Source organism: Ailuropoda melanoleuca, chromosome 10 (assembly GCF_002007445.2).
Source record: "Ailuropoda melanoleuca isolate Jingjing chromosome 10, ASM200744v2, whole genome shotgun sequence".
NCBI lineage: Eukaryota > Metazoa > Chordata > Mammalia > Carnivora > Ursidae > Ailuropoda > Ailuropoda melanoleuca.
The window spans coordinates 90885490-90911782 of NC_048227.1; the positions used below are offsets into that span (position 1 = coordinate 90885490).

General features: G+C 38.3%; 1 protein-coding gene across 3 annotated transcripts in view; it reads left to right on the forward strand.

Moving 5' to 3' along the window:
* GRM1 (glutamate metabotropic receptor 1) overlaps positions 1-26293 on the forward strand; it is a 388457-nt gene that overhangs the window by 297468 nt on the left and 64696 nt on the right. For all 3 annotated transcript variants that reach the window (XM_002922790.3, XM_011229357.3, XM_034669260.1), the window contains exon 4: positions 22986-23232. In XM_002922790.3, the coding sequence (XP_002922836.1) occupies positions 22986-23232 (247 nt within the window). The remainder of the gene's footprint in view (positions 1-22985; positions 23233-26293) is intronic.

The following is a 26293-nucleotide window of genomic DNA, read 5'->3' on the forward strand; positions in this document are numbered from 1 at the left end:
AAATATATTTAAAACCATTTACTTATCTATACACGATATGTGATATCCATCTTATATATCATAAGTATTAAATCATTGTTCCCTTTTCATGTTTGTCAAAAGGTTTAGCTGGTATTTCTTTCTGCTCTTTTGAATTCTCCATCTTCCTAGTTGTCAGATATATTCACAAGCTTCCAGGATACTCAGCTTATGGGAATTTTATTGCTTTTGAGAGGTTGGGAATTTTATCCCAACCTTTATTTGATTCCTTACCTAAGGAGAAAGGATTCCATGACCCAAAGAAGGATACTAGCTTAGACCTGAGTGAGCTTCATCTCCAGTAGGTCAGGTGAGATCAGTGATGTGGGGCAGACTAACCTGACCATCAATGGGTAAATACCGTATCAGTGGACTCTTCCAACACCACCTCACCCCACCTTGGACCACCTCTTACCTGCTTATCTTTGAATTCTCCTTGAAGAGTCTCTGTATTTCTTACAGCAACTGTCAAACTTCCCTCTAAACCATAGTTTCCTTAAAAGTTATAAATGCAGGGGCACCTGGGTGGTTCAGTTGTTAAGCGTCTGCCTTCGCTCAGGGCGTGATCCTGGCATTCTGGGATCGAGCCCCACATCAGGCTTCTCTGCTGGGAGCCTGCTTCTTCCTCTCCCGCTCCCCCTGCTTGTGTTCCTTCTCTTGTTGGCTGTCTTTCTCTGTCAAATAAATAAATAAAATCTTAAAAAAAAAGTTATAAATGCAGGATAAACTTTTACATTCCCTCCCTCACCAAGCACAAAGACAGGGTGAGTGTGTAATACATTGGATTGAATGAACGGATGAGGGATGAGATTGGGCATCACTTAGCGATCCCCTGGCCCAAATCTCTTACTGCCTCAAAACTCCTATTACCTATTATATGACCAGTGCTTTCTTGGCTGGATGCATGTGACTATCTTGAATGCTGCCACATGTTCCATAGTGGAGGACAGGGCCCCAGAGAATGAGCTCACACATTTTGTGGAGGACTGGGGCCCAGAGCAGTCGTGGTTCTGTGATGTCCTTTTTTCATGACTAAGGTAGGGTGTTGTGGAGAGGGGGCATCATGAAAGCAATGGTAAGAGTTTGGGGGCCTCGGATGGAGTGATCAGAGTTATACAGATACAGAGAGAGGCCCCAAAAGTGAATATTCACAGACTTTTAGACATAATTTTACATGATTTCCCTACCAGTTATTTCTCAAATTTCCCAAGTGTTCATCCTGACCAACCTACCATGTCAATGTCAAGCAAGCTTTTTATTAGCTTCAGGAGTAAAAATAGTGCAAAACTATATAAACTACAAAGCTGGTTTACCAAATTGTGCAACAGGAAGTTTCTTGAATGAAGAAGGAATGGATGTGTGGTCATGACTAAGCAACTGAGGGATGATGTGCTTCCCTTCAAATACGCTTGTTGGGAAGGAAAATTTTAAAGATTCACAGTGTATTGGTTTCTATTTTTCCTGTGAAAAGAACCTTTTTGATTGTCTTAGATACAATCATTTTATTTAGTTTGGGAAATAACTAAAGAGACAGAGGGAGAACTTTCCAGAGAGAATCTGTGTCCTTTTATTGTTTTTGTTTTGTTTTTTGATGACTTTTTCTTTTTTTTCTTAATTCAGACTTCTTTTTTTGAGCAGTTTTAGGTTCACAGCAAAATTGAGAGGAGGCACACAGATTTCTCCATATACTTCCTGCCTCCACACCCATTGCCTGACCCATATCAACACCTCCACCACAGTGGTAACATTTCTTATAATCAGGGAACCTATACGAACCCATCATTATCACTCAAGGTCCACAGTTTACATTAGGACTCACTCTTGGTGTTGTACGTTATATGAGTTTGGACAAATGTATAAAGACATATACCACCATTATAGGATCATACAGAGTTATTTTCACTGCCCTCAAAATCCTCTGTGCTCTGCCTACTCATCAGTCCACACTCCCCCCAGCCCTTGACAACCACTGATCTTATTACTGTTTCCATAGGAATATAGCTGACATTCCCAACATCTTATCAAATTTGTTTTCATTTGTGTTTTTTCTTTAGGTTTTATTTATTTTTGCGAGAGAGAGAGAGAGAGAAAGAGAAAGAGAGAGAACATGCACACATGCATGAGCAAGGGGAGGAGAGGGAGAAGCAGCTTTTATTAGTTTCCTTTCTCTCTCTTTCATATTAGCATATTAAAGAGATAAATTAATGTCATCTGTCCAGTAAGCTTTCAACAAGCCTTTAGAGACCATTTGAAACCTCTGAGTGCTGGAGCTAAATGTTAAAGCTGCTAGAATTAGAGAAGTTACCAGGAATTAAAGAAAGAAAGAAAGAAAGAAGAAAGAAAGAGAAAGAAAGAAAGAAAGAAAGAAAGAAAGAAAGAAAGAAAGAAAATAAAGAAAAAGAAAAAACAAACCAGACAAAAATTGAGATGCAAAAGAACCTTCAATGCAGCAGCCTCTTAGAGGTTCTAGTCAATACAAAACTACCTGATTCAAGTTGCAGCTGTTAAAGTCAACCCAGGGACAAACTGCAGGAAAATATGAGAATAAACACCTGGTGTTCTTCATGGAAAATTCTCTATTAAGGGCAAGCCTTACAACCACTGAGTTTGTTGTTTTTGTTTGGTAACTGCTATTAAAGATTTATTATATATTTTCAAAATTATGTTGATGTCCCCAGTACAAATTTTTTAAGCCATGGTTGTCTAGTAGATGTGTTATTTGTAAGCACTGAGGCTGTAATTGCTCTTGGATTTCTTTGGGATCAATATTTTCCTTTTGATCCTTATATAGGGCAATCATATAGCTTATTGTCCAAACTGGGCCACTTTCGAGACTGAAGTAATGATTCTGGAAGCACAAGTATAAACGAGACAAACTGGTCAAACAGTGACGCATTTCTTGAGCCATGCTGGCCTCTACCTGTATATTATTATGGGTAATATAGATACATATATTACCCATACATGTAACATAAAATACATGTACTTTGTGTATATATATATATATATGTATATATATATGTACAATAAACAGTAGACTATTTTTGTCAATTTTAAATAATTTTACATTTATCTAATGTTAATGGGAAATATACAAATTAATACCAGCTACTATTTTTTGGATTGTTTCTACAGTATTCAAACAATGAGTTTATGATAATCTTGTCAAATAGACATGAATCTCACCATTTACAAGTGAGGAAAGAGCCGTGGTATCCAAACGCCCTCCTGATCCTTGTTCTGTCATATTGAGTGGCAGTGTGGGTGCAGATACAGAAATCTACAGAAATGGCACTTTTCTGATGGCTGAGGAGAGGGCATCCTGCTGTGTACCAGTATCATTGTCAAACTGGTTTGGGGCTTCTCCCTAGGATCCTTCCAGATGTGCACAGCTATCTTTCTGAGTAGAAGTACTGACACCCAATCTTTTAACAGCAAACGATGACAAAAAAGCTCATCCTGTCAGTATTCATCATACAGCCAGCCAGGAGGCTAGGCACGTTTTCAGGAAATATTTGTAATTCACATGCCTTTCCAAAATAAACACAAACAGCTTGTGCATTTGTGTAAATCTGAAGCGAGCACATGTACTTCCCTACCCTGCAAGTCCACTGGGTCTGCACATGGAGGGGGTGCCACCATCAGGAAGAACTCTCCCTCCAGTTACTACCCCTGCTCAGTATGAACTAGCATGTGGGAAGGTGCAACATAGAAAATCATCTGGACTTTACGGGACCATTTTCTTTGCCATAGCAACTGTCTCAGATAATGCTGCAAGGATCTATCACTGAACAAACAGAATATGTTACAGGTTTTCCTGTTCCCCCCAAATCCTATATTTTCATGACCAGTGAATAGAGAATCCAAACTAATAATATTGTCACTTGGTGGGAAGGTGAAAACACTGTGGTTCCCTGGCTTGAGTGCCTTTTCATAACACTAGTCGCAGAGTTTTTAGTGAGAAGGGGATTTTATTATTCCGTTTTCTGTGGTGCATTAACTGTTATGCACCACTAGGGTATCATTAAATCATTACGTTTTCTAATAGAATAAATGGGATCAAATAATTGTAGTTGACCGTGTTTACTTACCTTCGAAAGAATACCTGCCTAACTACTTCAGAGTGAATTGTGAAAATAGCTACCTTGATTCTAAGCAGCAATCTTGTTCTCACTGCTAAAGCACAACAAGGGTTACAAATTGCTGCCTGAGTGAGCAGCACACAAGACCGCCACGGGGGTGGGAAGCGACTGAACACAGGAAATTCCCGGTGGTTGGGGGAAGGGTTGGCGATTCTTTCTGCTGCCAGTGAGGATGGCTATTCTGTAGAGCGGTAGAGCAGAAAGAACTCTAGGCACATGAACACCCGGGACCCAGACCCAGTGCTTCTATAGTATGTCAAAAGTACATTTCCCAAAGCCAGGGAACTTAGATAAAGGCCTCCCTGGGTCTCAGTTCCTAATTAAAAAAAAAAAAAAAAATACAAGTGGATTAGATAATCTTTTTGGGGTCTCTTGCCCCTCTAAAGTTTCTACACTTTGCTCTTCCAAGTCTACATTTACTGCAAAGCCATTTGCATAGATTATCTTTCTACTCTTTACACAACTATGTGAGATAGGTTCTATGATCACTGTTTTACACATGTGAAGACTAAAGTTAAATCACAATTGGGGACTTCTTTCCCTTCAATTAATGCTTCTTTCCCTTCTTTCCCTTCAGTTAATGCTTCCACTTGAAGAGACTTCTTATTAAGTAGCACCTCAGGTCTTTTGACTTACCTAATGGGAAAAGATGAGTGATTTATTTTTAAGAAAAAAACTGGGCATGCTCAGCTCTGCCCCTTGCTCTCTCGTTTGGAGACAGTCACTTGACACTCCTCAAAGGTTCTGGTTGGTTCTGAGGCCTTGGGTAGCTGTTGGCTGTCGTGCAGCCTGCCAGTAGGCTAGACAGATGAATCTCTCTAGTTCTAAGATCAAGTAGTGAAAAGTCTGTCTGGGCCACATATCTTAATCTATGTCCTTAATCCAGTGTGGTTATCTGTTTTTCAGTTAGTTAGTTTTTTGTGTTTTTGTGGGGGGTATTTTTGTTGTTGTTGTTAACTTGAAAAAAAATTTTAGGGATGCCTGACTGGCTCAGTCGGTGGAGCATGCAACTCGTGATCTCAGGGTCATAGGTTTAAGCCCCACATTCAGTGTGGAGCTTAAAAATAAAATCTTAAAAAAATTAATTGAAGTAAAACTCACATATGGTAAAGTGCAGAAATCTTTACTGTACAGATCAATAAATGTTTACATAAATGCATACCCATGTAACTCTTGCCCAGATCATGATTTAGATCATGTCCAGAAGGCTTTCATTTATTTAGAGCTCCCTAAATTCATCCCAGCAATGTTTTGTAGTTTTTCAGTGGGCAGGACCTAGGTATTTGATTTTTATTATGCAGCAACAATTGGTATATTTAAAAAAAATTTTAAGTTGTTTGCTGCTAGTGTGTAGAAACACTCTTGATAGTTGTATTTTGGCCTACAAGCTTGCTAAATTAATTTATTAATTCTAATTTTCAATAAATTCTTTTGAGTTTTTTATAGTCACATTACTAATAAAGCATATTTTATCCTCATCTGTTTGACCCCTGGGTCTACTTCTTAGCTCTATCAACTTTGGGAAGGAAGTACATTATCTGTCCCACTGAAATCCCAGGGGTCCCGAATTTAAGGTCACATAGCTAGTAAGTACAGAGGCAGTAGCCTTCCAGAGCTGGAGCTGGTTCCTGCCAAGTGGCACTATGCATTGCAAGTATCATCTTTATTCAACTGCTAGAGAACTCCCCTAACAAACAAGGTATTTGTTAACAAAAACAATCAGTTTGATATTTATTTTTTCTGAGTTTTTAATAATATTGTCCCAGTTTGAATGCCCAGAGCAAGAGGATAAAGAATATAGATTGAGAGAATGTGGCACTGCAGTGGAGTACTTTTGTTTATGACTGTTCTATTTCATTAGAGCAACCCCACCAATATGCATAAATCTAATTGTGTTGCCTTTTCAAATTTAAACCCTCAGCATTAACCTCAAACTAAAAAGAAACAAAACAGCATTCTTCTATCTCATCATAAAACAAGGAAGTATTTTGGGAAACAATGGTAAACACGACTGTCCCAGAGAAAATGCTCTGATTTCTTGGCATTTATAACTCTGCACTGCCTCTCTATCTGAAAGCATTAATACTCAGTACATCATTTGATACAATCTCAATTTAGATCAAAATAGAAAGGGCTGTATTAGTTTATATTATTAAGAAAATAAATTCATATTCCTCTAAATGACCCAAATATTAGATTAATTGAAGGAAGATTAATCAGATCATTTTAAAAATAATGACCTCAAAGGACAAAAGTGCCCTCAGTTTTTCTTGAAAACCTGGGCTGCTAAATTTTCTTTATGCCTTTCTAAGGAGAATTTGTGATGAGATTCACAACTCTCTAGCTATATCCATGCTCAAGTCTAAGATCTATGAATTTTTGTTTCCTCTGACTCTATATTTTCCTTTTTCCCTAAAAAGTTTTCTCTGTTCACACCACAGAAAAATATGACCCCTCATTATTTCCTGCTCAGTTTATTAAAATGTAAATTAACTCCTATGTGGGATAGAAGAGAAGAAAGTAAGGTTCACTTAATCGAGCATATGTTATTATCACTGTTATTATTAGTTGAATTTCTATTGCTTAAACCCCTGATTTTAACATATGTGAGCAGTACAGATATTTTCCAAATACATCATCACAATCTTATTGTTAAGAGAGAAATCTCCCACTTAATATGACACGTGAACAGCAGGCTCCCTGCAAATTGATGATAATATATGGTAAGCCTCAATTCCCTGAAAATACAATTGCATTTTAGGTAATTCGTTCAAAAAATTATAGTGTATGTGAAAAACAAGTAAGGACAATTGCTGCTGTGTTTAAATGACACTGAGGATCAGTCAGTAACATTCCATAGAACTAGAAGGATAGTTCAGAGAAAACAAGGGCAGCTTGCTATGTGCCTTTGCCTTTATTATTGATCTGGCACAAAACGCATTCATGAAGTTATAAACCACCTCCCCTGGAGTAACTAATCTTTGTAGGTCTGCAGTAAGCATTTGGCAGGTAATCATAGAGATAAAGTATGTTACAGAGAGCTGGCTGCTTTAACCACTGTGGGAAGTTAAAGTGTTGTTAAAATTCATCAGGCACCAACTCTCTTCTCAACAACCTGCTGGGTCAGAATCCTTGCCTATTTCTCTGGGCCTCTATCAAACTCTAAGAAGGCATATCTATGCTTGTAGCCCCACTTCTAATTATTTTTGGGTGATAGGAAACATGCTTTCTTTTACATATGTAAGAGAGTTCCATGATTTAATGTTATTATGGTCCATTTTGAGTTCCTGTCAACGGTTTATCCTTTTTAAAGTACGTCTAGTTTTATGTTGCTGTGGTTGGACTGAGCTAATAGGTTAGAGTGGATTTTGCAGAAATACAAGAGCTATTTATAAATATTCTACTGATCTCTGACCTACTTAATTAGGATCTAACATAACATTTTCTGGCAGGCAACATAGAGTCTTATTCATTATGAAAGCAATACCATAGAATTATATGGCATTGGCGTCTTAATTCCACTTTCATAATTGACTTCTTATTAATAAAATTAGTATCTATAACTTACAAAATACTATACATAAAAAAGTATACTTTGAGACATATTCAGCCTTTCCCTTAGAATTCATATGCCAAGTGGTAAATTGGAAGCCTGGAATAGAAGCCTATCATGTTCTAAACAGAGTCCAGGGTTTAAATATAGGTCATAAAGTTTATTACCATGCCTGTACCACCTGAGAATGAGAATGAGATATATTATGGATTTTAATTTAGGGTTCATTTTCCTGGGTCACTATTAGTTGATATTTTATGTTGATATTGTTAGTAGACAACAGCCCATGTAGATCACAATACTATCTGTCCCAATGTTGCAACTGTTGGGATTTCTTGAGTGGCATATTGCTTTTTATGTGGTGTCTCCCAACAGCATTTCTTTAAAGAATCAAATTTGGAATTCCTAAGGCCCCAATAAGAACTCATAGGTAGTGAGACTTTAGTCAATATGTGTCACAGAAATTGAAAGAGTAGATTTTAAGATTAATGTTGTCAAGTGCATAAAGGAAAGGAATTCTTAGCAGAATCTGTTGATAAAACAAATACAGGGTGCAGACTTTATGCAAATGGGCTTGGATGTCAACTGCTTTGCTCAGGTTGTAAATGGCATATTTATAGAAATAGGAATGCCAAATACAGATTCTATAAGAAGGACTTCCTTGAGAGGTCACAGGGCTGATTCTGAGTCTATTAAAATTATATTCAGAAATGGAATATAAGCAATATACTCTAGTAGGCCAAATTGTTTCTCATGGAGTATGGGTTAACAATTCTGAAATAGCTGTACATGCACCAAGGTTGAACAAATAAATAAATGCATGGCAGATGGTAGAAGCCAAGTTTATCACAGTTGGAGTGGGAAGATACAGACAAGCAAAGGGGGAAAACTGGAATAAACCATGTGGTACTGGAATCAAGTTGGAGGCATTTGCATGAATTTAAGTTCAGCTTAATATAGATATTGATAAGTTTATATAGAAATAATTATATATGTATATATTTAAATGTGGCCTGGTGTACATATATTTCCCAGCTCGTGGGCTGAAGCCACAATCCCCAGATAGCAACAAGCATACCCAGGGCCCAGGTCTTGGTTTCTAATACCATTCTCTAATACAAAGGATCAGGACTCTTTTGGAGAAATACACAATTGTAGGGCTGGGACAGGAAATGTACAAGATGAGCCTGGAGCATTTAGCAGGGCCAGAAAGTAAGGAAGTACTCAAAAAACAAAAAAAGATATATGTTAAAGGGACACTAGAGTCAACTGAAAGACTACCAAAGCCCAAAGTTTTCCCAAAGCTAAACAATTTATGCAACAAAATAAGCAATGCAGTATTGAATTATAACCCAAAGTATAAAATACAAATACTCACAAGTGCGTGTTCATATATATAAATTATTAAATTAAAAAAATAAATGGGGGAGAAGAGACAAATCTATACAGAAGAATTCCAAAAAAACTTTGCCCTGTCCTCAAGAAGGTGGCAAATAATTCCCTATCCTTTAAGTGTGGGATACACTTAGTGACTTGCTTTCAAAGAGCATACCATTAAAAGGAGTATACTATCTTAGCCAGGTGATCAATGTTAACATCATCAGTAATAAATCGATAGGGTGTTCTCTTAATATATTGTGTTGAGAAAAACACTTCATCTCTGTGGTCTTTCTCCCAAAACCTACAATCCCAGTCTGACAATGAGAAATACATCAGCCAAACTCAGCTTTAGGAACCTTCTACAAAATATCTGACCACAAGATTTTAAAACTGTCAAGGTCATCAGAAACAAGGGAAGTTCAAGAATTATCCCAACTGAAAGGACTATAAGGAGACAATATAAATGAGTGTAATGTGATATCCTGAATGGGATCGATCCTGGAACAGAAAAAGGAGAACTGATGAAATATGAAAAAAATATGGAATTCAGTTAATAATAATGTACTAATCTTGGCTCATTAATTGTGGCAAATTTAACATAGCAATATGAAATGTTCATAACAGGAGAAACTGGGTGCAGAGTATATAACAACTCCCTGATAAAAATTTGCAACTTTTCTTTAAAACTTTTCTAAAATACAAATTTGTTTTAAAAATGTGCAAGAATTAAATCAAACCTGACCCAGCATCACGTACAGAGATAAGCATGATCAAATGATTGCTATGCGACAGGAACTTAATCAGGTGCTTTACATATATTATCTTATCCACCTCACCATGACTTATGAAATCAGTGATATTACTATTTCCAGCTTACTCACAAAAAATCCAGGGGCTAGTGGGTTGAATGACTTGTCCAAGATCACACAGCTGGATAGTGGTGGTGACTAGACTGACACCCAGCTGGTATGACTCCAGAGTTCTCATTCTTAAGTATTATGTTGCTCTGTCTCTTGCTTTGTTGTAATCCAACAGTGATATTTTACTCAGTAGGTTCATGGAAAGATGTGGTATTTGCCATCACGTTAATAAATGTTTGTGTGTGAGAAATAAAATATGCCCTTGTTTATAGATTATATAATCTTATTATGAAGAGGACTTCCACATATTTCATCACATGGTGAGGTCACCATGATTTATTTCACATGGAACGTGTTGATATAGAGGCAGAGTATTTTGCATGGCTCTCTCATATAGATGTTCCATTCATTACTACATTGGGAAAGTTAAAAAAAGAACAGACAAAAACTATTTGGAAAGAAACACACCACTAAGAATCAATATACTAGATTCTACAACCCTCAGACTGCCATAGTCACAAGAAACTATGAACTGATTTACTAAGGTTTTATTTTAGTTCCCAGACTACTCATTTCTTCTAGACACAATTGTCCGTGTGCTTGGCTGGGAGTGTACCTTCTATTCTGGGGGAAATAATCACAGAGGTTAACTTAAGAATCTAATTAAACAAGAGCCCTTGAGACAGGCATATAGTCTTGGTTGGTAATAACAGTTTGGAAGTCACAGGATAACAACAAACTTAGAGGAGACTCTTAATGTACCACAAGGAACTCTTTCAAGTAGCACCCATTGTCTGTGCCTGTAGTTAACCTGGACTACTAACCTAGACTATAGGGTTCGGGTCTTTGCCAACTGACCTTGCTCAATCTCATCAAATTACACTCCTCAAAAAAATGCATTTGAGGAACATATGGAATTTAACATCGCTGGGCCAATATTTCTGTTGACGGTGGGACTTTTTTAGTGTTTTATGGGAATTTTGCTTTCTAGGATGCCAGGTGTTACACCATTTTGGGATGGTGCCTTGATCATGGGATTCAGTTCTACTGAAGTAATTGGGCAACATATCAAGATTTTTCCCTCATGGCTTCTAGGTATTCTTAGATGAGGGTATATGAAACAAACACAAATGTGTTCAACATGATGCTCTGTCTACACTTATTCCTTGTTCATTTTTGTACCCAAAGTGGACTTTTTTCCAGAGTAATAAAGCCAATTATTTTTCATTAGGACTTGGAATTTAGATGAGGTACATGTGCTTGACCACCTCTTAATGTATCTGATTCTCAAAACCAGATAAACAAGTATCCACCTCTAGAGAGAAGGAAGAACACAGAAGTCTTGATACCCACTAAGGTTCAAAATTGAGACAGCAGAAATAATGGACAGGATTAGTCATAACCAAGGCTAGACTGAAGGAATGAGGGATAGATACCTAAAACTCATCATAAAAGTAGGAAAAGTCTGGGCTGATGTACTAGATTTATACCAAAGCCTGTGTAATTTGAGGATAATCCTGGCTTCAGGTGTAAAATTGAGTGGTAGAACTCTTTCTGACCATGTGTGTGTATGTGGTGTGCACGCATGTGCACAGGCTTGCACATGCTTTGGGTTAAGTAGATGCATGTGTGCATTCAAAGTACTATACTATTTTGAAGCTTGATGTTCTGCAGCATTCTTCAAATGAACTTAACATAAAAAGGGGAAGCCTCCTTCTCATTAACACAAGCCATGCTGAGTTGTCACAGTACTCTGGATGAGGTTAGAAACATGGCATTAGTCCCGTTTCACTGATTTCTTTCATAACTAGGAACAAAAAGGCAATAGTGGAGATAAATTCCACCCTTAACTAGGGATAAGAAAGCCAATGTGGTGGGGCACCTGGGCGGCTCAAGTGGTTAAGCATCCAACTCTTGATTTCAGCTTAGGTCCTGTGATCAGGCCCCGCATCAGGCTCCAATACTGGGCGCAGAGCCTGATTAAGATTTTCTCTCTCTCTCTTCCCCTCCCTGCCAGCATTCTCTATCTCTCTCTTTCTCTCTGTCTTTCTTAAGGAAAAAAAAAAGCCAATGTAGAGATTAGTTTGTTGAGAAATAAGCACTGGAACCAAGGCTTATATATTCACCCTGTATATGCTCAGAAATATTTGGGAAGGATAAACCAGGGAAGAGATTGATCAGCATGACACTGCCACATTGATCAAATATGACAGCTGCTTCTAGTGGTGAGGTCAAAAGGAAACCCATTAAAAGTATCTTCTCAAGAACATTTGGCATTGATTTTTCAATTGTGCCCCCTGAAAGTTCACAGAACTATAAAGTGAAGGCAGCAATGATTTCACTTTCCTGAAATCAAAATCACCCGCTATGTCTACAACTGCTCCTACAGACTGAAACAGCATAAAAATACACTGGTGTATTTTTTTAAGTTATATAAGTTCAGGGGAAAAAGCTTGTATTGTGTACCAAGGGATATTGTGGTTTATTGGTGAGTTTCCATTGCCCCTGGCTTCCTTGAGTGTGATGGAGATAGAAGATTTAGAAGCCCAGATTAGCTTGTACACAAAGAGTAAGGATAGCTGGGGGCCATTATACTGCCAGAAATCCACCACAACACATCCCCTATTTCTACTGCCAATTACAAAGCCACCATCATATTGTCAGAATAGACTCCACCTGCAATGGAAACACAGCTTGCTTGTCTCCATGCAGTAATAAGAGTTATTTAGACAAGAGTTATTTAGATATTGTCTTCTGCATTATCTCAATGTTTCTCATAGTGAATGACAGTGACAGCTCGGGAGAAGGATCATGACCTAACTGAGGCTTTATTATTATTGATGGTGACTAGAATACACATGAGAACATTCAAAAGGAAACCTGATGTGATGACTATAAGCTATTACTTGAGATTATTGAACGTAAACTGTAATATAGATGAAGTGTCTACTTAATACCTTAGTCAAATTAGGAGCTCTTAACATCTGTAGAAATAAAATAAGAAGCTGTGTATAAATGGAAAAAATGAAGGTTGGGAAGTTCAGGCAATTATTTCAGTCTGAAGCAGTAAGTGAGAAAGTTCTTCAAATCACTTAAAAGATAAAACCAAAATTCTGTTCCATTTTAAGCTTGTGAACTGAGTGTTGTAGGAAGAGAGCTGTTCAATGGTCATATCCATCCAATTGTCTGAGGGGAGGAAGATGTTAGTACCTGGAATAATAGGAATTTTTAATATCTTTCAAAATAAAATTTTAATGATAATGCAGCTTATGTATTTATTTAACAGAAAAAGAATTTAATACTGTAATGACTGCATTCTCGTTTTGAAAATCACTCAGCTGTCCATGGTGCACGTTCCATATGTTGGACTCTGTGCTGCTTGTACATTTTAAAGACTCAAATTGTGTGGACCCAACTCTAAGGGTGAGAACTTAGAAAAGGAATCAATCAAATAAAATTCCAGGTAGGCTTCATGCAGGAGTTTGGACACAGACTGCTGGTAAGCAGGTGTAAAACACTGAATGAAGCAAGGAAGAAGAGGCTTCCTGCATAGCAATATTGACAGAGGTTACAAATACACGGTGTGGAGGAAACAGTAAAAACTCAAGCTTTTATAATAATTCAGCTAATAAAGATACCAATAGTACTAGCTATTATTTATTGAACTTCAAGTAGCCAGTCAGGGAGTTTTAGACAAAGTAATAAGCCAAAGGGAGTCCCAGCAGGCTTTTAGTACAGAAGTCTCAGGCTTCTTTCTGGCACCATCGCTCCTTTTTAGGCCTTACTTTCCTAGATGGTTGTCCAGTTCTCAATGACTATTTTCAATATGGATAAGCTCAGGAGTTTTATTCTAACCCAGTGACACCCATGAGGTCCTGAGGAAAATAGGTGAACTTAAACAGGCAAACAAAGCAAAATTAATGTTTTCCTATAGTTAGTTGGGGTTCGAATCTCAAACCAAATTCAGAATTATACAGCCAAGGATAGGCCACATAGAAGCCTTGTTACAGCCTGGGATAGGCCACACAGAACCCTTGTTCTACCTGACCTTGTTAGACCCAAGTTATTTCAACCCTGCTCCATCTTTTCCAAACTTTCCTGCTCTCCAAACCTCTAAACTTCGAGTTCAGATTATATCGCCATTGAAAAAGTCAGTTTATAGCATACCTAACAGAGCCCAATAAAATGGGGCCCTTCTCTTCCATGGTAAAAATATACTAGCAATTGGCTAAAGAAACTATGGTACATCTAGACAATGGTATATTATTCAGTGGCAAAAGGAAATAGGTATTAAGATGTGAAAAGACAGGCAGGACACTTAAATGCATATTACTAAGTGAAGGAAGCCCATATGTAAAGGCTACACACTATGTGATTCCAACTAAGTGTCAGTCTGGAAAAGAAAAACTATAGGGACAATAAAAAGATCAGTGGTTGCCAGGGGTTCAGGTGGGTGGGAGGGATGAATAAACACAGCATACAGGCTTTTCAAGGAAGTGAAAATACTCTGTATGATGCTATAATGGTAGATACAGGTCATTAAACATTTATCCAAACCCGTAGATTGTACACCACTAAGAGTGAGTTCTAATGTAAACTATGGACTTTGGATGATAATAATAGGTCAGTGTCGGTTCATAAATTATAACAAATGTACCACTCTGGTGGGAATGTTGATTCTAGGGAAGGCTGTGCATTGATGAGGGCAGGGAATATATGGGGAAATCTGTGTAACTTTCTCTCAATTTTGCTGTGATTCTGAAACTGCTTTAAAAAAATAAAGTATTTAAAAATATATGTACACTAACATTTATCTAATATTTGTTCTGTTGGGGGTTAGGAATATGGAAAGCTTTTAATTTTCCTATTTGTACACACATATTTGTATCATTGTATATCGGATCATTTTCTTAGTATAAATTTTTGCAGTAAAATTACTCAGCCAAGGTGTTTCTTTAGACTCTTGATGTATTCTGAAAAAATTGTCCTTCAAAAAAACTATACCATTCATTCTACCACCAGCTGCATATTTGAGTGGTCATTTTACCATATCCTGACCAACACTACATACTACCGCTTTGTAAAATTCGCCACTTTGATAGATGCAAATTACACTTTTTGTTTGCTTTGGTTACTAGAGTAAACCTTTCTCTTTATTGTGCATTTTGTATTCCTGTCAGTTGTCTCATTAGTTTTAAATTAAATAATGATTTTATTATAGTATGTTCAAATAGTTATAATTGTTTCACTTATGTGAATTTTGTTGCAAATAAATTTTAAAAATATAAGTCTGATTTACCAAGCACATCATTGTGCTGTATCTTTAGAATAGCAATTTTCTGGAAGGAAAGTTGTTGGAAGTGTTGCTATCTGAATTTCTGCCATAGCACACAGACCCCAAGTTCTATGAGAAGGTCAAGTCATACACAGGCAGTAATCCCAGGGTCTGGGAAGCTAGCTTAATATATCTGTCCTTTACTTTCCACATTTAGCTTAACCCCTTTATTTACTTTGTTCTATGAACCTTTTAGCAACATCTCTACCAAGTGGAGTAATTTTATCGAAACATTCAATTTCATAATTAGTTTGCCATATAATGGAGCATGTAATAACATTTGATGGCCTCTTATGATTTTACAACCTTTGGTAAATTTTTATGAAGGGAGGAAACATGGTAGAAGGCAACAGGCATAGTGAAGTAAAAGCATTCCTAGCTTTTTTACTACCACGAGGCAGAACCTGGGAAATGAAAGACTGGGAGAGGGCAAGACTGGGAAGTGGGCTGTCAAATTCTGCTGAAATCTAGTCTGGAGGCAGAACCCTGCTCCCAAGGAGTATTGCCTGGGTTGCCATATTGCACATCTCTGGAAGGTGCCATTCTCAGAGAGTTCAATGATAATGGTACCCCTGGAGTTCTGCAACATGAAAGTCCTTCTTGGAAATAGAGACAGGGATAGGCAAATAAGTTAACCAGAAAAGGGAAAACCCATGTTGGAAACAAGAAGTCATGGAAGAGCCATGTAGACATCTGCAGACTAACAGTGGCCAGAGATGGTACCCTTTTAATGGGCTGGTTCCAGGGCAGGACTTCCCTCTGTAGGAAGGGGATTATGAAGAACAAGTTTTTAAGCAACTGTGGTATCATAGAAGCTTCTAGGGAAAGTACTCAGACAGAAATATAGAGAGTTAAGTATTGGATTGGGCAAATGATGAAGCCACAAGCTCAAGACCAGGAGGAATAAAGATGATTCTTGTTGAGTTGAGAAATGTAGCGGATACTGTTGGTGCCCTACCCAGATCATCTTTCCCAGCCAGAATACTCATAGTCCTGATATGCTGATAACAACCCCCAGCTACCACCTTCTATGAAAAATTGCTTTCAGACAACCTGGAAATGCCTCATCAGGAAGGCTGCCCCTCCCTGCCACTTCCCTTGCCCCCTAGAAGCACTTGGCCAAATGACTGTCTGACACTAAAGTTCAAAAACTGGCTCCCTTGCTAATTCTGTGGTCAATCCGTATTCCAGAACATATTTGTGGGATCAGACTGAAACTTCTCTCCAGCTGAGAAATTGCTAGCTTATTATCCAGCCCTATCCTGATCCCTTCCCTCTCTTTCTTTTGAGAACACAACTCAATAAATCATTAGCAAAAGAATCTCTGCCTTAGGTTCTGCTTCTTAGCAATATACGGGGCCTGGAATCTACTAATTCATAGTTAATAGACTCAAGATTCTAAAAATCTTTCCAACTTTTCCACTCCATATCAGGATTGATTGTGAGGCACTTGTCTAACTACTATCAGCATTGGACCCTTTAAAGGTATCTGCTAAAATGAAGATTCCTGGGCTGTATCATAAATCCACTAAAAAAGCATCACCATTGTTGAGGCCCAGAGCACCCTGGGAGAGTCTCACACACTTTAAAGATTAATAGTGATGCTCCAGGGCTTGGAGTAGGAAGTTTATTGATGGAAATCAAGTGGGTGGGGCAAATGAAGAGAAGTGGACCGCAGGAGTTGGGCACCAGGCTGAGGCAGACGTTGAGGGTTGAATGCATAGCTAACACAGTGTAATACAAATAAGAGGAAACTCAGCAGTGAGAGCAACTTTCCCAGAGAGGGATTCAGAGCTTAGAAATATCTGCTAGAGAAGTATGTGTTTTTTGTATTTTTCTGTCACTTCCTTGGCCCTAGGGATCCTCCCTATAAAGTAGAGATAGTGAGACCTTCTACCTAACAACTTATGTGCATGTCATGGAGATAAATCAAAACAATATGCTGGGTGCTTTAAACCAGTTGGAAGAAAGGGCATTACATAAATACAGGTTTTAACACCATTGATACCTTCCTGGCTGAGTTTCAAAGCCACAGTCAAGTTTTGAAGGCTTGTAATATTCATGAAGCTATAATGAAGTTCAAGAGGCTTCAGATTTAATCTTCAAAATGTCAGTCAATGAAAGGGATTTCTTATTCAATTTCTAAATTATTCCTAACTGAAGGCAGATAGTACCTACAAGATTTCCGTAACTGGAGACTCATATTTGCTTTAAGAGTAAGACTGCATAATGGATAAGTTTTCTCATTAAATTTTGGCTGAATTTCAAAGGGAAAAAGCCTTTCAAATGAAGAGGGATTCTGTATACAGGAATTCAAGCAAGGATGAGGTCTGGTCATATATCACCAGGACCATGGAATAGTCTTGGGCTAAGAAAAAATAAGGTTGTCAAGACAAAGGCCTCAAGCTTATGGTGATTTATTAGTGGGAAACAAGGTATCATGGCACACTAATAGCATGTGAAGATGCAAGTAATGACACATCTGGTGCTTTCCAGCGCACAAAACCACTGCAGTACAGCATACCCACTTTCCCTAGGACTGTTCCACACCTAGCCAGACATAAGTGGTGGAAAGCATGTATGAGAGAGAATAGCAGATTTTCATTCTGGTCTTAGCTTATTCATATTGATTCTTATTCAGTGCAACTGTAACTCAGTAACAAATTCTGGCTTTGACATCTCCATATATACCCAGGAAAAAAATAGGGTCAACTTTCTAGATATTGTTTGAGAAAATTTACATGGTATTTGTGTTGTGTGGCTATGCACAAGGTAGAAATGTTTCTGGGTCCAGCTTCATCATCTTAAAAAATAATTTGGATTCTAATTATGCCCAGATGTTTATATTAAAGGTACTCCATAGGTTGAGAATGGGGCCACTCAGTTATCGATGACTGTCACTGGCATTTAGCAAGGACGACTAAAAGTCCAACTTTCTGGTCACTGGTTTTCACCTTCTCATTCCCCAAATCTCACACCAGTAATTAGGGTCAGATGTACCTGTGCATTTCACTTCTTTACTTCTGTTCATTTTTGTTAGAATCCTAATTAGCAGTGAAATGGTTGAAGGAGAAACGAGCCAAAGAGAGGAAGAGAAAAATCAGCCTGAAGAACCAGAATTTTATAAGAATGTGTGATCTGACTTTTCCCCATTGTGTCTTTCTAGACTTGAAATAAATATTGGAAAGATGAAGAATGAATCAATGATTGTTTTCTTGAACTGGGTAAAAAAAGATACAACCAGTAATAAAACATGGATACAAGAATTAGCTCCTCAGGATTTAGGATTTTGGCTCTGGTTCATTCACAGCCATTGCAACCATTGTTTGCCCCCCTATGAGGAGGAGCTTAACTCCTTCCTGGGAGCAGCACATCCTCAATGACAGGACCAGTCCCTCATCAGGAAACCAGAATCTCCCCTACCAGCTGAATCCTACTGATGACACCAGATGATTTAGCATCTATGTTTGCCCACATTACCAGGAAATGTAGTACAATCTATTTCTAATTACTTTCCTGACCATTGTCCCAAATAATACGTACAGAAAAATATTTAGGTTTAATGAAATATGGTTATAATAAGAAACACTTTTTTTTTTTTTTCTATTTGGTAATCTAGAAAATAGATCCTACAACTGAGAACCACAGCAGGGATGGGAAGATACACTTGTCACTTGTGTTAGGCAAGAATCCAAAACAAGTAAGCACATAATTGAGGCAAATCAGTGTCTGCTAAATGCCAGGAACTACTCCTCTGAGGGATTACATTCCAAGCCTGTTAGATGGCAAGGGTAACCAAGATCATTTAACTGAAATAAGGAAGTTGTTTTTTTTTTTGTTTTTTTTTTTAGGAAGACAATATGCTCTGAAAATAGATGAAGAGTAATAGCTTTTAACTTTTGTGGTAGGCAGAATGGCCCTCTGCTGATGTCCAAATCTCTGCAACCTTTGAATGTTATGTAACGTGACAAAGATACTTTGCAGAGATAATTAAGGTTAAAGGGTCTTAAAAATAAGGAGATTTTTCTGGATTATCCATGTAGCCCAATCTAAACCACATGAGCCTTAAAAGCAGAAAAATGTGGCAAAAGGATAAATTGGAGAGATTTAAAACATGAGAGGGATTCTACCCACCTTCGTTGGAGTGGCCATATGGACAGTGTAGAAAACTTATTGGAATAACTGCTGGCTGACAGGTAGGGGAGAAACAGGGACCCCGGCACTACTGCTACAAAGAGCAGAATTCAGCCAATAACCTAAATGAGCTTGGTAAGGATTCATCCCCACATTCTTATGAGATGCTACACAAGATCCAACTGGGCCATGCTATACTGAGTCCTCTGACCTACAGAACTGTGTGGTAATAAGTGGGTATTATTTTCAGCTGATAACTGTGATCATTTGTCAAGGCTGATATGGATGGTATATTAACCTCCATCCAATTACCGAAAGTAGATAAGAGACCCCCGTGGAGAAGACAACTAGCTTTCATAAAATCTACCTTCACAATAAATACTGTAGTGATCTAAGGAATATTTAAGAAATGAAGAAATGCTTATTTCTCTGAAATGTTAACTGGACAGTGTGCTGTCTCCACTCTACATCTATGATCTTTCCTGATTTCCAAGTCATCTCAGACGCTGAAGGCCTACTTTTCAACCAACCAGCTGACTTTAAGGCCATCTTTCAAGGGCAGTTGTTGCCCAGACTATATTGTTTTCCTGCTACTTACCACAGCTCAAAATGATTTTCAAAACTAAACATGTTTAAGGTTAGCAAGCTTTCTTTTAAGAGAGAATGGGACAAACTGAAATCTGTGTACTTATACTCTGCTTACCTCCCTTCAAATCTTATGAAAAGGATATTAAGACCCTCGTTTTGCAGCTGAAGAAATTGATCTTGCTCCCAGCTCCATAACTAGTAAGCAACACCCTAGAGATGGAAATTCATGCTGTCTGTCTCTTAAGCATGGGGAATTTAAAGGACTTCTCTGGGTAGTAGTTAATTACATCTCCTGCTTCTGACAGGTTTCTGAATTTATTTATAGGATTTTAAACTATACAGACACATACACATACAAAAGAGTAAACTAGTCTCTCTTCATTTATATAAAATACCTTTCCCATTGTTTCTTTCTCACTATCCATTTTTTCCCAGCTAGAAAAAATATTAAATATAAAAACACAATATTGTCTTATTCTACAGAGATTGATTCTTCCTCCCCTGATGGGTTCTCTCTGGGCTGGCACAACCCTACAGGCAGGGTGGGACATGGTTCTAAGTGGGCTCTGGGATGAGAACATTCTAACAAATATTCCAGGATAGCTGATGGAAAATTCCTGGCAACTCCTTGAAATCCAGTCATGTAGGTGTCTAGATTCTGCCAGGATCAGCTCCTCTTCTGAAAAATCCCTCCACTGAGAGGCAAAGCTGCAGGGCCCTCTGCACTCTCTCTTCCTGTGTGAATCTGAAGTTCACAATTAGCACATTCACATTTTTTATAGCGTGGACTTCCCTTTCCGGTCGGTTTCTGTGTCTCACAATTGAGCATGTCATTATTTCAGCCTATCTTGTTGTTATATACTCTCAGGTCATGTTGCCTAATTGAATCATGTGAACATGTCCCATCACCTCAACTAGACTATAAACTTCTTTGGTCATGAATATCAATTTATTAACTTTTTGTACCCCATAACATGCCATTATGCATTCACACAGTGTTAGGGATATGATGGCACAGAATAAATATCTGATAGAGTTACTTACAATTAACCCCAAATAGGTGATGGATCCTGCCTTGTTATAGAATATATATATTAAGCCATGTTTTTTCTGATCAGGACATTAAGAAATTTTAAATAAAGCAGCATTATAAAATAAAATAGTTGTTAGTAGAGGGGGAATAACATCAGGCTAACAATGTAGTGTTTAGATGTGGGTAAAAGAGGGAAAAAATAAGAAAAATGATTTTTTTTAATCTAAGATAAAATTGAAATTTTAGGAAAACAACATAGCAATAACATATAAAGGTTGGTTATGCATGATATAAAATTTATAATGTAAAAAAAGACAAGTGAGGATGCCTGGGTGGCTCAGTCAGTTAAATATCTGCCATCGGCTTAGGTCATGATCCCAGGGTCTTGGGATCAAGTCCCACAGCAGCCTCCTTGCTCGATGGGGAGCCTGCTTCTCACTCTGCTTGTGCTCTCTCTCACACATAAATAAATAAATAAATAAATAAATAAATAAATAAAATCTGTAAAAAATATATTTAAATAGTTAAGCTTTTAAAAATAACTTTTTAGGGGTGACTGGATGGTATAGTCAGTTAAACATCTGTCTCTTGGTTTGGACTCAGGTCATGATCTCAGGGTTGTGAGATTAAGCCCCACGTCAGCTCCATACCCAAATTGGAGTCTGCTTGGGATTCTCTTTTCCTCTCCTTCTGCCTCTCCCACTCATGCTCTCTCTCTCTAAAATAAATAAATCTTAAAAAAAAATTACTTTTTAGAAATGTCATATTTCATCTCAAGCTCAACATCAAAATCAGAGCTCTTTACTATTTCTTCTAAACACTCCAACCTTCTCTTGCTTCTCTGCTACTCTGTAGCAGGGAACTTAGCGTCTAGTGGTCTATCTAGGATGGAATGAAGAGGTCAGCTGCCTGGGGGTGCAAGGAGCCCTGTGCTTTTCTCAGCCCCATCAACGACTGAACTCATGACCTTTCCCAGCTTCTAGCACCTGGAGCATACAAAGCATAGAAGCCTCACTATTGGTTAGGAGTGGGGGTGGGGGTAGAGGGGAGGGAAAGCCCGCCATAGAGAGAAGCAAATTTCTGGAACTAAGTACAAAATCTCTGAATTATGCCAGTGATGTGTTCCAAATCTATTTTGTTTTTCAAACCTATTATCTGTTTGCAACAAATCCAGTTGGGTTCTGAATTTCTTATCCATACATAAGTCCTAAAGTTTAGACTTCTGATATGAAGCTCATATCTAACTTGATACTATTCTTGGTAAACTTGCTTGGCAATTGGGGAACTTTTGATCACTGTAACATAGGTAAAAATGGTTGCAGGGTTTTTGAAATTCATGGGTAAATGTTAAAGGCTAAAATTAAATGTGTAGTATGACTTTTCCATCAAGAAAAAATACCTGAGTTTCTAATAATCAGCAAATCTGATTCAAATATTTCTATACTGTCAACCATATATAAGGAGAGATTCGTACTACCTAGTTCTTCTTAGTCTGGGTTTTTGTGGCCCTAGACATGATGAAGTTAGTGGAATCATCAAAAGAAAATATCAGGGTTTAGGTAATACACAAACCGAGTTATTCTAGATTGTGAATTGTTGTAGAGGATATTAAAAACACTTTCCCAGTACCATGATATAGGGAGACTTTTAATATAAGTCTCTGTGAGCCAAGAGGGAATGAGTTATTTTCACTGCTCCTTAAGGATTTCCTTGCAATATTTGAAAGTTCTTTATTTTCACCTCTATGGTGTTTGTTTCATATGTTATGAAACCATTATTGAATTCAGAAAATAAAATTGAACAAACTATTTGCACATAGAATTAGAACTAGTCACATGCATAAGGCTTAAACAAGTGGACTTGACTTTTCCTTCCTCTGAGACCCCTGAAAAGCACTGAAAATTAAACAATTATCACAACCCTGTTGTTTTTTGTGTTGCAGGCAATGAAAGCTTAGAAGAAAACTATGTCCAGGACAGTAAGATGGGGTTTGTCATCAATGCCATCTATGCCATGGCTCACGGGCTACAGAACATGCACCATGCCCTCTGCCCAGGCCACGTGGGCCTCTGTGATGCCATGAAGCCCATCGACGGCAGCAAACTCCTGGACTTTCTCATCAAGTCCACATTCATTGGTGTGTCTGGAGAGGAGGTGTGGTTTGATGAGAAAGGGGATGCTCCTGGAAGGTAAAGCAGTCTTTTCTGTAATGGGTTCAAATAACCTTGTGATCCTCTCTGAACTAGACAGATGGCAGCCTGGGTCCCTTTGGTTCCATGGTTTCCAGGTGTCATGAGGTTAGATACGACTAGGAAGGTCAAAAGATAGGGCTAATCTTTGATGGAAATTATGTTATAAAACATTGAAAACTTATTGGTAAACACTGACAATCCTGTATTCTTCCAGCACCACCCCCCTACTCAGCTATTACCCTGGCCCTTCCCTCAGAATGTGGAACCTCCTATGAGCCCAAGAAACGGGAGAGATTACACCTGAGCCGCAGGCCCCTCCCTGGCAGCCCCAGCACCAGACCCACATCTATCTGATTGATTGGTCCCAAGGCCATGCTGGTTGTGTAATATTTTAATAAAAGCTTAATATATGGGACCCCTGGGTGGCTCAGCCTGTTGTATGTCTGCCTGAGGCTTAGGTCATGATCCTGGGGTCCTGGGATAGAGTCCTGCATAGGGCTCCCTGCTCAGCAGGGAGTCTGCTTCTCCCTCTCCCTCTGCCCTTCCTCCCTGCTCATGCTCCCTCTCTCTCTCTCTGTCAAATAAATACATTAATTAAATCTTTTTTTTTAAAGATTTTATTTATTTATTTGACAGAGATAGAGACAGCCAGTGAGAGAGGGAACACAAGCAGGGAGTGGGAGAGGAAGAAGCAGACTCCCAGCGGAGGAGCCTGATGCGGGGCTCGATCCCAGAATGCTGGGATCACGCCCTGAGCCGAAGGCAGACGCTTAACGACTGAGCTACCCAGGCCCCCCTAATTAAATCTTTTTTTAAAAAGAGCTTAATATATGAAGAGAGCTAAGTCCTCTTTGTGTATCCCCTTTCCTTGGGCTAACCTTATGTTCCTGCTAATATGTCTCTTGAAACAAAAAAGAAAAGAATTTTCTTTCTGGTATCAAGTCTCTATGGCATCCAAAGAATTAGGAAGCAAAGAAAAATTAAACCTAGTAAATATATATGTTTTTCCCTAAGTCATTTTATATATAGTCTGTTCTGCAACCTTTGCTTTTATAATATCAGCTAGTTCACATGTGAGAGGTAGAGAATGATGTCAGTTTAAAGAACAGTTGTGTTCGTTCATATGAATTTTTCTAGGCAAGGGATAATCAGAATCGTGGGAAAAGATTAAAGTCTGCTGCAGGAAAGAAAAAGGCCCTCAGCTTGGCTGCTATACAGTATGCCCACAATCTTGGTTTTTGGTTTTTTTTCCTCTCATAAGCCCTGTTATCTTTCAGTATATGATTTTGCAGAATGAGAAATTTTAGGAAAGCATATGTTGTGTTAAAATGGAACATCAAATCATTTAATCCTCACTGCTATAGGCATATCATTATCCTCTTTTACAGATGATAAACCGAGTGTCAGAGAAACTAAGAAACTCACCTAAATTCATGCAGTGAGTAGCTGGTAGAGGCAGTGCTGTCTGAATCTGATGCTTATAATCTTTTTGCCACATCACGCTGCCTTTTAGCTAATCCTAAAATTAGGCAAAGATGCTGGCAGCCTGCTTAATGTCATTTCAAAGGTACTGTAAGAGACTATCTGACCCTAAGTAATTCCCAACATATCTCTTCCTTTCATGTAAGCTTAAAGTTGTGTGTTCAGACACTGCTCAATGTTCAGACAATGATGAATTTATCAGATTCCTTCCAGGCTGCCAGTTAGGTAGGAGGAGATGTAGTTCCAAATATGAGTGGGGTGGATGGAATGATTTAGGGCCTGGGGATGTCGAAAGCTTCCAGGTGGCAGGCACCCTGGGAAACAGTACCAGAAGGAACAAATGGACCTAAGATTCAGAACACTGAGCACTCTCTCCTTCAAGCGCATGATTGTCACCCTGGGTTCCACTGGAAACTGGGCTCTATAAACTGTCAGATTTGGAATGGAAACCTTCCCTCATGATTCTCTAAGACAATGTACACAGTGTGCCCAGCACAGGATGAGATGCCTTTTAGACATGCCATACATATGAGTTTCCTCCTGCTCTCTTTATTTGGAAGTTAGCCAAAATATAGGCACACAGTTTTAGCTTGTTTATCCTCCATGCGTAATTACATGTTCAAATCATGAGCTTTCCCCTGGGTTCCTTTTCAAGGATCATTTCCACATGCTTGAAACTGGTCAGCTTAATCTGTGTTCAGCTTCTGTTTCAACCACCTCCCTCTGCTTCCATCCCCTCTCATACCCCTGTTCATGCTCTTGGTCCCTCATGTAATTATTTTAGTTAATCATCATGCAACATAAACTGAGTGCGAGAGGGTGCTATAAAATTGTAATTTACAGCATGAGGATATTCCAAATAAATGCCAACATGCTGAGAAGGGACTCTGGGGTCAAGAAAAAAGAGCTGTGTTCATTAACACACATAACACAGGGGAAGGCCTCTGTTTAGTGTCTCAGTTTTTTCCCTTGGTATCTCTCAGTATTTTTGTCCTCTGGCTTTTGGAGCTTTTTGAAAATGTGTTTTCATGCCAAAATATTATGAATTTTTCAGTTTCTAAATGCTAACGAAGTGTGAACTGGTTTCTCCTATTGAAGAGCAAATGGGGATTGAAATAAGTCTTAGGAAACTGATTTATAGGAAAAAGATACCCTAAAGCTAGCATAGCCCCCAAAGTCTTCACTGAAAGTGCATAAGGAGAGTCAATAACAAAATGGGATAAAACATAAAAATTACAGGAAGAGAAAAAAGAAATTATTCACCAAACATTCACAACAGGTTCTATAACCATGAGTTTAAAATGGAAAAATATTAGAGGTGTAGATTATCATCATTGATCAGCAAGATGAGTAGGAACACCAGCCCACGGTTAATAGCCACTTGGATATCTCTTAGAGAGCCGCTGTGAAGAACATGCTGGGCTGGCTCCACAACAAGGAGAATGAGAACCTCTATTTATTAGCCAACAGAGCAGCAGAGAGATGAACAATGTGCTCTAGGTGTGCCATTTTCTCTTCTCATCTGGTACGTTCCATTCTCCTGGAAAAGTAGGGGGGACATTTCCTTTTCTCTCCC